This window comes from Capsella rubella, unplaced genomic scaffold (assembly GCF_000375325.1).
Source record: "Capsella rubella cultivar Monte Gargano unplaced genomic scaffold, Caprub1_0 scaffold_8, whole genome shotgun sequence".
Taxonomy (NCBI): domain Eukaryota; kingdom Viridiplantae; phylum Streptophyta; class Magnoliopsida; order Brassicales; family Brassicaceae; genus Capsella; species Capsella rubella.
In genome coordinates, this window is record NW_006238916.1 from 4,084,505 (window position 1) to 4,096,136 (window position 11,632).

General features: G+C 36.9%; 1 protein-coding gene across 1 annotated transcript; it reads left to right on the plus strand.

Annotated features, from left to right (window-relative positions):
- The first annotated feature begins 10,927 nt into the window (after nucleotides 1–10,927).
- Nucleotides 10,928–11,632, plus strand: LOC111828962. Its single transcript, XM_023777562.1, has one exon. The coding sequence runs from the start codon at nucleotides 10,928–10,930 to the stop codon at nucleotides 11,630–11,632; it is 705 nt and encodes a 234-aa protein (XP_023633330.1).

The window sequence follows — 11,632 nt, forward strand, 5'->3', positions numbered from 1 at the left end:
CTTCTTGATAATGTTATAGATTTTGAAAAATTGAAAGTATTGAGAACGACAAGGATTAGCTCTTGTTTTAGCTATTGTTTGAAACATTAGACCATCCACAATGGGAGAGACCCATTGTGGGTTCTTTGTAATATTTATAGTATAAATTTTGAAAAATTTGAGAAGAAGAGATGATGATGGGGTTTTTAAATTTATTGTGCTACAATGGTAAGCAGAAATTTATTGTAGGGTTTTAAAAAAAAACCCCAACTGTTCTCCATCTTCTTCAAGAAACCCTCTGGAACAGAGTCAGGTTCAACAGTGACAGAGCTTTCACCTTCCGAATCTGTTCGACATGATATAGATTTTAATCAGGGGATACAAAAAATCACAAAAACAGAAGAAAACCTAAACCCTACAAGTAGACGAAGAAAAATAAAAAACCTACCTTTCTTTTTCTTCAAGAAACCTAAACAGTATTTTTAAATTTTTAAAAATTTAAAACACTACAATAATTTTTTAAAATTATTTTATAACTAAAAAAATATTTAAAATTATTGAATTTTACTCTTTAAAGAAACATGAATTTTAAAAAACATTACATAGAAGCAAATATAAAAATAAAAAGCATACAAGAAAATAAATACATTAATTAATTAGCTTTCCAATGGTGGTGGTTTCAAGCCAATCTGAGCTGCAATTCAAGAGTTATCGCTGTTTTACTGGACGTATATACACCAAGCCCGACCATACTGGTCGGGCATGAGGTCGGCCAGTCTAGTCGACCTCATGCCCGGCTTAAGGAATGCTCAGAACAGACCTGAGAAGAAATTGAAGAAATTGGTGCTCGACCAAGGTCCCGATCGGGCATGAACAGTGCCTAATTTTGACCAAAACAGGGTTGACCCGGTTTACTGTGACTTGACCAAGTTTACTATTTATTTCCTATTAAAATAGAATTCTTTTTTAAAATCTCTTGTGGTTTAGAAATGAATCTCATGTGTATGGTGACATTACGAGACTTCTTATTTTTAACATGAGAATTTCTTTTAAAAACCTCCTAAATTCTTTTTCAAATTCCATCAAATCTCAAACTATTTTTTATTTTTGAAATGGAAAATAATAACAAATCTAACAAAACACCTTAAAAACCCACTTAAATCTCCTAAAATCCAAAATATCATAAATTCCACAACATCCTTCCAAATCATGATTTGAATACACCCCCCTAATTGTTTTGGATCGATGTTATGTTTAAAGGTTCTTGTTTAGATTGTGTAGTGAATATTTAAGTTTTAATTCAAGTATTTCTTCTTTATCTCTTAATCTACTCTCTTTCTTATTGATTTCACAAAGAACATCTCATTTCTATTGTGTAATCAGCATGATTAGTGAGTAGTCTTTTAGAGTTTTTGGGTTTTGGTAGATTAGGATGATTTAGGAGTTGGGTTATGGTGTTTAAGGCTAGATTGCTTAATATCCTTACTTATTGGTTGCTAATAAGGCTAAATCAACCTTGATTAGTGGTTAGATAGAGGTTATCTAAACTAAACACAACTCATGTTGTCATTCATAAAATTTTAACGCTAGCCTTCTAGACTATAATACATACTCCACAATTCTCAGTATTCGAACAAACCAAACTCAATCTCGCATATCTCAACCCTAACATTCATTAGGATCCTAACTCAAACTTAACTCTAACATTCACAAAACGAACTCAACTCGTTTTAATTAAACATTTGCATGCATTTATCAATGAACATACTTGCCCATGTTGTATTTTACTGCTCTCCGAGGAATATAATTCATTCATATTCTCTAACCTTGGAGACTTGAACGTATAAAAGTCTAGGTGGGTTTCATTTGTCGCTGGGTTTCCTGGCGCTCTATAAGGTGTAACTATCGGGACCAACGGCACTGTTAGACGCTTGGTACGTCTTATAGTTTGTTGTCCTCCATCTAATTTTTGCTCCTTCGACAACTTTTTATCATTAACCTGCTTTTTTTTTTCCTCAAACAAATATGTCAAAACCAAACAAGTTTACTTATCAATTTAATCACCAACGAAACTCAAGAGATAAAGATATATATGAATTACGCTAACTTAGCTCTTGTGAACTAAAACACATAAGATCAGATGATGGTTCATTTTTTCTGCTTCCTTCGTCATCATCACCATCATTGTGATCATAATTTTCTTCATCTTCACCATCACCAGCATTTTGAGTGAGTTCTTCATCAACATCCTCAGCCACTTGATTCGCAGTTTCTTCATCACCATCATCACATCGTCTTTGACCCAAAAGTGAACAAAGCTCAGGAGGTTTTCTTGGAAATTCAACTCCCATCGTTCAAAGGAGAAGGTCCATTTTTTAAAATGGAATGGTCACTTCCTTAGAACCTTCTAGAGAGTTTTTTTTTTTCAAAGTTGAAATGAAAACGTCTATTTCCCTAGTCAAAGCTACGAAGACTCCCTTCCACGTCCCAGATACCAGCGCTTGGCATCACAACTAGGAAGACCTCCATACTCCTGCCGATGGTGTTGAAGACCCTTCCAACCAAGGTGAGGCGAAACCTTTTAGATAGAGCATCATTATCCACAGCGAGTAGTCTGATTGGTTCATCCTCATCTGAATAGGGGAGCGCTTGGAAGCCAAGCCTTAAGCGTTGTCTTCGTCATTACCACTACTGAGCAAAGAAAACAAGATTCCTCTATGAGAGTAGAGACGTAAAAGAACTGCAAAAAGTGAAAAAATATAACTTGCTGAAGTATTGTATGGGAAATAGAAAGCGAAGAGGAGATATCAAATAGCACATCAAATGAAAGGTGAAGTTATAGGTCGAAAGACGACACAACAGATTTGTTGGAAATATGGAGACACCATCGCTTTGTCCCTTGGGTACAAAGGAATTTTCCCGAAATGGGAAACTATAGTTGGTAAGATCCATTTGCTTTTGAAATGTTTGCTGTTTTGGGGTTTCTCTAAGACCGTGCCTGGGAGTGGTTGAGAGAACTCATCCCGTATTTGTTTTGTTTCTTTCAGAAAGATTCAAAGAAGAAGTTACAAGTGTTCTTCACATATTGTTATATTTTCCAGTTAACATAATGTTTCTTATGATATTTTTTTTATAGGTTGAAGAAGATGAGGAAGAACATCCTGAGGATGATCTTGTTCGTGAATCACTGCAAGAAGGAACTACAGGAATAAATGAACACGGAGAAACAAATATGGAAAATGAAAAGGAAAGGTATAGTTGTTTTAAATTTACGTAGTTTTCTCTGGGTATATACTTTCCATTTTGTAGTCTAAATACAGCAGAATCCACTTCTGTTTTACGATGCAGGATAATGATGTGTACACAATTCATTTAGACAATATGAAAATATTGTATATAAATGTTGAAACATGTATCATTCAGCTTTATGAACCCTAAGTAGGCGCAAGTAGATTTTTCGATTTTTGTTTTCTTTCCAAAAGATTCAAAGAAGAGTAGGACAAACAGTGAGCAACACTCTGTTGATTCTTCCTTCAAAAGAATTTTGGACAATGTCAAGTGTTATCCATCCATTCGAGTATATGTTTCACCTCCGTTTCTATCTAGTTATAGTGTATCTGACATCTTCCTTACTCATTTACAATTCAATAATTATTATAGGTTATTTTCTCTAACATGTAGGATTGATGTAGCAAAATTGTTTTTTGCCCAATTTGCTGAAAAGTACTAATTGCTAAAAGGCGAAGTATGTATAGTGGTATTTTGATAATTACCATCCGGATAATTATCAAAATTCACGTTATCACGAAAAGCATCATTCACCATATCCACATATTTATCTTTGACTATATTATAACTCCCTTCTTCACTCTCACTAATATGCGTCCTATCAACAATACTCGATCCTAAATTCATATCGAGTTCTTCACCATGTTTGTACCAGATATAATAATCTAGCATAAACCCTCTACTACACAGATGTCTTAAAACTCTATTACCCGAGATAAATTTTTCATTCTCGCAAATAAGACATGTATAGTGAAACGTACCACGATAGCTCTGCGCCAAAGGCTGACTATTGGCAAATGCCACAAATTGTTCTACCCCGGATATAAAATCTCCCGAGAGTGCTCCCGTTGTTTCATTAAACCGTTTGTACATCCACTCCCGAAAATTACCGTAATTGTAAGTTCCCTACATTATATGCCTCAAGAGATGTTATCCTCGATCCATTTGATATGTGTATTATAAACGTTTTACATTACATTGAGCTTCTACAATAGTGCCAAGAAAACTCGTGTGTCTCATATATAGATAGAGTTTTTTCAGACTAATTAGCTGATGTCTTGCTACTACATAAGAAATTAGGTACACCTACCACCAAATGATTCCCATGTTTTCTAACTAACTTTCGTTACTGTTTTGCTACTGTGTTACAACCCACCAAATTCAGTCGCGAATTTGACGCAAAAAGTGATAGTTTTACGACCCACCAAATATAGTTGTTCATTAGTCGCTAATTCTACTACAGATTAACGACCACAAATTTATGACTACCGGTTCGATGCAATTATGTCGTAACCGTGCTACGAATTTATGACAGCTTTATTTAGTCACTAAATACCGACTGATGTACTATTAAAAAGAAATTCTTGTAAGTTAGTCGTTAACCAGTAGTAACTTAGTCTGTAACGTTACCGACTGCCATTTCAGTGGCAATTTGCAATAGCTAAAAAACTGTTTGGTATAGTGATATATAAAGAAGTCTTACCATTTGACATCAACAAGGTCATGAGAAAGCCAAACATTGAGGGACAAGTGTTCTATATTGAAGAGATGGATGCTTTAGCGGATGAGCTACTACAAGAGATGGCAATAGAGGATGCTCTTCAAAGCACTTTTGTGGTTAAACAAGGAGAACTTAGGTTGCTTGAAAGTGATAGTCAAGGCTATCAGAAGATTCTAGACTCACATAAGCCTTCAAATGGTGAACCAAAGTTCCTTGAGTTTAGACAAAGCCATGAAGTGAGTGTGGTAGAGGTTGAAAAGGTGACTAACAAAGAAGGAGCTAGCAAGGATGAGACTAGTATTTGCACAAGCACCTATCAAATAAAAGTGGGTCCTTCATGAGATGCTTTACCCACACCTAGAATCATCGGTAGTAAACGTTACTTAAAGATTTAAACCTCTCTAAAGGAGACCCTCTTTGTCTCTTGAACCTTTTCATACCTAGCCAAATGAGTTTGTATACACTTCACATCCAGATTTATGGTTACTACTTAAAGAATGTTAAAAGGAATGGTTGATTTGAATGCTTGCGTATGTTCTATGACTAATGACATTTTGTGTTGAGATAAGCATGACTAAAGTCTTCAGAGTATGGTTTATATGATTTTTATTCTAGAACTATAGACAAGGGCATTGATTTTAACTACTTTAGCAGCAAGTATTGGTTCTGAATCCCCACCTTTGAACCTCTCTTCCTACTTTGAATTTTCTTGAAGCCAAGCAAAGAATAAGTTAGGGGGAGTTGATGTGTGGATTTTACTCATTTTAGCACTAGTTTTATGCAATGCTTTTGCCATTCTAGGACTGATTAACTGATCATTTATGCATATTTGCCTTGTTTTGCTTCACTTGTAGAATCTAGGGCTTAAATTGATTGCATTGTAGTTTTTGTGCATAAACAAGTGTTTACCCAAGGGAAAAGAAGCAGATTAGGACAAATAGACAAAGTGTATATATTAAATCCGATCAAGCAGGATGATCCGAGCCATGGAATCGATCGAGTGTTTGAGTGAACCAGAGAAGCAGCTCGACTAACCATTCGATCAAGCCATCCGACTAGACTGATCGACTGCACGACCAAACAGACCGATCGAGCACCATTAAGCCGAACTTCTATTTTGTCTGCTAGTGTTTTAGGGCTACCTAAACTTGCTATAAAAAGGCTTTAGCGGATGAGCTACTAGTCCTGGGCAAAAATCCCGTAACCGAAGCCTAAATCCGAACCCGGCCCGATAGGCCCGTACCAAACCCGAACCCGATTCAAGGAGATACCCGATCGGGTTTTGTTTTTGAAAATTCCGGGTTAGGGTTCGGGTTCGGGTAAACCCGAAAACCCGATTTCATTCCTAAATGCCCAAATCTATGTGACAATGTCAATTCCAATCGATTTCATTCCCAAAAAAAATTCATCAATCTGCAGTTAGCAAGCTTCCATACCCAATTTCGAATTTTCCCTTCAAAACTCTAGATCTTTATTCATCCCAAAAACAAACTGGATTCACCAATTATCCAAACCTCTCAGTTTCATCCTCCCTCTGAATTTTCCAGAACTTATTCTCAAGTGACTTTCTTGTTTGTCTCTCTCTCTCTCGTTACGTCTCTCTCTATAGCGCGTTTGGAGGAATAGCTAATTAGCTCTGTTTAGGCCGTTGTTTTTGTGTAGGCCGTGATTGTTCCTTCTCTCGTTCTGCTTTTTGTTTGTGCCGTTGAGGAGGAATAGCTATGTCTAGCGTTTTGGAAGTGTGGACTGTGGAGTTTGTTTTCCACGGACGTCGTAGAACACTACTCTACCATTACTGGTTCCAGCTGCCAGAATGAAACCATTATCTCCAAACGCCAGAGAGGAGAAAGGTGCCTCATAAGAAATGCAGGACGAAGATCTTCTGGAGCCAGAATCATAAGTGTAAAGCTTTTTGTCCATTCCCACACTAGCAATTATCTGTTACAGTAGATTATCTAGATTGTAGATTACTTCGATACAATGTTTGTAAGCTCTATGTCAAATAGAATTAGACAAGCCTTATCAAAACTGACAGTGCCGTGCACATGTTTAGAGATAAAAAAAATTGCAGTCACAATTATCTGACTTTATAGCGTTTGAGTAGCAAGAATGATTGGTAGGATTCAAAAAGATGTCTTTGATCTTGTGGTTCTTTGTTACCTCTCTGCAATTTCTTATCTCCCTTTATTTTATTGGAGAATATTCTAGTTAGATCTTAGAGTTTTTAAGGCATTGTGGGAGGGATATATATTTTGCATATCTCGTGTTTCTGGTAACTTAACATCTTTTGATTGTTTTATTTTAACAATATTGTTTATTGTTCGTGATGTTGCTGATTTTCTTAGTGATGTTGGCATTTCTGTATTGCCTAATGCTCCCATTCTATATAGGTATCATGACGTTCTATTTAAATATATTTTCCACCAAGGATTGTTTTTCATCTACTGTCTTAGAATTTTTGACTCGGCCTGCATCAGTTTTGCTAATTAAGTTTACAGTTTGTCTCAATAGGGAACAACTTGGACTTTTCCATCTTATAATTTCTTTTTTTGTTTTAGATTTTATTGGTTACTACGGTTATTAAGAACTCGATACAAAACCGAACCCGAACCCGAAAAAGCCCGAACCGAACCCGAGCCCGCCCGAACAATTATATATACCCGAATGGGCTTTAGAGGTCTAAACCCGAAAACCCGAAAACCCGAGAAGCCCGGCCCGAGCCCGAACGGGCCCCCGAACGCCCAGGGCTATGAGCTACTAGAAGAGTTGGTAATAGAGGATGCTCTTCAAAGCACTTTGGTGGTTAAACAAGGAAAATTTAGGTTGCTTGAAAGTGATAATGAAGGCTATGAGAAGATTCTAGACTCACATAAGCCTTCAAATGGTGAAGCAAAGTTCCTTGAGTTGAGACAAAGCCATGAAGTAAGTATGGTAGAGGTTGAAAAGGTGACTAACCAAGAAGTAGCTAGCAAGGATGAGACTAGCACTTTCACAAGCACCAATCAAATAAAAATGGGTCCTTCATGAGATGCTTTACCCGCACCTAGAATCATCGGTAGTAAACGTTACGAGTTTTGGCCAAATGCTGGTCCCATTAAAAGTATATGCCTTCCGCCATACTCACAATAGCATCCACCTCCTACAAAGATTTGTCAAATGGCAAGGGCGATCAATTAAGAAGCTAGTTAAGCGACTGGTAAGTTTAGAAGGAGAAATGAAGCAACTCAAAGCCAAATCTCTGAACTGTGAAGAAGAAGATGTTGTGGACACGGAAGAGGGACATAGGAATGATGGCGATGAAATGGATTTGGATAGAAGACACTCTCACCATGAACCCTCAAGCTCATTTATGCAGCATCATCACCCACCACGACCTTCCTCTTATGAACGCGGGCAAAGAAGAAAACGAAGAGCAATTCGCTCGCCGACTCCAAGTTCAAGCAACCCTCCATATTCATTCAGCCCTACGGAGTCTTTGGACTCCACATCTCGCTACTAAGGTGCCCTCCGTACCTTTGTAAGTATTTCTCTTCTTCTATTTTTGCGTTTTGTTTTGTTTTTTGTTAGTCTTTTTCTCGGATTTCTTTCACACCGAGACGGTGTGAATTAAGTTTAGGGGAGAGACTAACCATCTAATGTTGTGTTTTGTTTTGATTTTCATTCTCTTGAGTCTTGCATTGTGAATAGCTCTGTTTTGAGAAAAAAAAAATTGAAAAATCCAAAAAAATGCATGTAGATTTGTACTTTCATTTTTTTCTCTAGGATTGAGTCTAGTAGCATATAGATTGCATTTGCATATGCATTGGGGGTGATGATTAAATTGCCTTGTAGAAATTCAACCTTAAAATTGTAATGAAAGCCCTCTGTCATAGTTCAATGTTACTAAATCTTCTAGGAAAGAAATGAAAATTCATGTTTAGACATTTGTAATCTTTGAAAGCAATCTCTTCTTCTGTGAAACTTGCATGGTCTTTGAAACTTCTCTATGAATTTGAGCTTAATTTGAATCTAATCTTCTCGCTTATGGTATTTGAATACATTCTCATGGTATTTTCTTCTTAATCAAGTCATGTACCTTTTCACCCCTCTTTTGATTGATTCGAAACTCTCCCTACCCTTTACCTAGCCTTTCTTTTCATCCCATAAATTGATTTGCGAGTGAAGCCTCTTCTTGATAATGTTATAGATTTTGAAATCTTGAAAGTATTGAGAACGACAAGGTTTAGCTCTTGTTTTAGCTATTGTTTGGAACATTAGACCATCTACATTGGGAGAGACCCATTGTGAAAATTTCTAATATCTATAGTATAAATTTTGAAAATTTTGAGAAGAAAAGATGATGGTGATGGGGTTTTTAAATTTATTGTGCTACAATGGTAAGAAAAAATTTATCGTAGGGTCTAAAAAAATAATCCAAGCTATCTCCATCTTCTTCAAGAAACCCTCAGGAACAGAGCCAGGTTCAACAGAGACAGAGCTTTCACCTTCCGAATATGTTCGACATGATTCAGAACTTAATCAGAGGATACCAAAAATCACAAAAACAAAAGAAAACCTAAACCCTAGAAGTAGATGAAGAAAAATAAAAAACCTACCTTTCTTTTTCTTCAAGAAACCTAAACATGTTATAAATCATAGTCGATTGTCATAACAAGCCCAGTAAGGCCCGACCCATGTCAAGTCCGGTCCGGCCCAATGTTATGGAGGTTTAACCTTTTCCTATTTGTATTAGGGTTTACTCATAACCTCTTGTATGAACCTCTATATATATGGCTCTAAGCTAATGAATAAAGCATCCCAGTTCCCTCTCTATTCTCTCTAGTCTATAACACGTTATCAGCACGATTCTCTAAACCCTAAAAGCAAAAAGCTAAAATCGCCCCTAAACCTTAAACCTAAAAGATCTCGGCGGTACTGTTCATCTTGGTACTGTTCATCGAGATACTGTTCATCGCCGGCACTGACGGTACTGTTCATCGCAGTTCGTTGCAAGAATCTTGAGTTACCGAAGTCTTTAGCTCCCGGTCCATACCATTCAGAATCCGATCGGTGTTCAAGAGGTAAACAACATGAACCCTAAAAGGCTAAAACCATTGTTTCATGTTTATGAACTTAAAACCATGAAATCTTGAACATTTGATTGTTGTTTGAAGTACTTTCGTATGATTTTATAAAACCCCATGAATATGAGATTGTTGTTTAAAGTACTTTTCACATGCAAATATGAAACCCTAAAATATGTGATTGTTGTTTGGACTGTTTTCATGCGATATTTTGAAACTGTAAAATATGAGATTGTTTTTTGAACTGCTTTTCATGTAACCCTAAAATCGATTATAAACTTGTTTCTCATATGGATTATTGCTTGTTTATATTAATATGAATTTATGAAATCCTAATATATGATTAACATGAAAATCGAATATGAATGCATGATCACCTTAATATTTCTCTAAAATAAAATCGATCAATGCTTGAGCACCTAGTACTGCATGATAAATTTTGAAGTCTTAAAATCATGAAATTATATGCTTGAATTGCATGATGGGTGTTTGATCTTATAGAAATCGCATGCTAGGATGCTTGTTTAAAATAGCATGAATGCTTGATATATATGAATGTCATTTGCACGTATGAGATTATAAAACCATGGGATATGGGATCATGAGATACAAGATATGAGAATTATAAGACAGTGCATAGACATTGTCCGGGATGATTGTTCGGAGAAAAGGGGACGCGGGTCAGCGAGTTTATACTCGTCTGAACTGATGCGCGGACTACCTCTCCACCGAGCAATTGGAACGGGCAATGGTAATAAAAGGTTTATAATGAAACCTAAACATAAGCATTTGTCCTTCTTTTCAGATGTCAAAACTGAACAACTTGCATTTTACCGCCCTTAATCTCTCGGGAGATAATTATTTGCAATGGGCGTTGGATGCTAAGATCATCCTAAAATCAAAGGGGCTCGGTGAATGTATTGTTGATGGCAATGACGAGCCCGATATGAATAAATATAAGGCAATATTAATTATTCGCCATCACCTTGCGGAGAGTCTCAAGGATCAGTACTTGACTATTGAGAATCCCTTGGACCTTTGGAACGAATTAAAAAATCGTTCTGATCACCAACATATGGTGTTATTACCAAAGGCCATGTATGATTGGAGGAATCTCAGGATCCAGGATTTTAAATCTGTGGATGAATATAACTCGGCCATGCTTAAGATAGTATCTATCTTGAAACCGTGTGGAGAAGAGATAAGTGAGAAGGATATTCTTGAGAAAACCTTCTCCACCTTCCACACAAGTAACGTATTGTTACAACAACAATATCGTGAAAAGGGCTTTCAGACATATGCAAGTCTGATCTCATGTTTATTGCTCGCCGAGCAAAATAATGAATTGCTAATGAGAAATAACGAGTTGAGACCTCCGGGTACAGCCCTACTCCCTGAAATTAATGATGTTGCATCGGATAAGAAAGAAGCCAAAGAGGCTAACCATGTCCAAAGATATAATAATACATCCGGCCGTGGACGTGGTGAATGGCAAGGACGTGACCGTAGTCACTCCTCCGGTCGTGGACAAGATCGAGGCCACGGGTATCACGGCGGAAAAGGCCGTAGTCGTGGTACGTCTTTCAAACCGCAAAACCCGACCGGAAAATCAGTTTGCCATAGATGTGGGATGGGGAACCATTGGGCTAAGAATTGTCGGACTCCCAAACATTTTATTGACCTCTATCAAGAGTGTGTCAAAGGGAAGAATCCGAAAGCTCAATTGGTGCATTATGATAATGAGGATGATTTCGATCATGCCAAGGATGATCTCATGGAGACTTCCGATTGCCTTGAATAA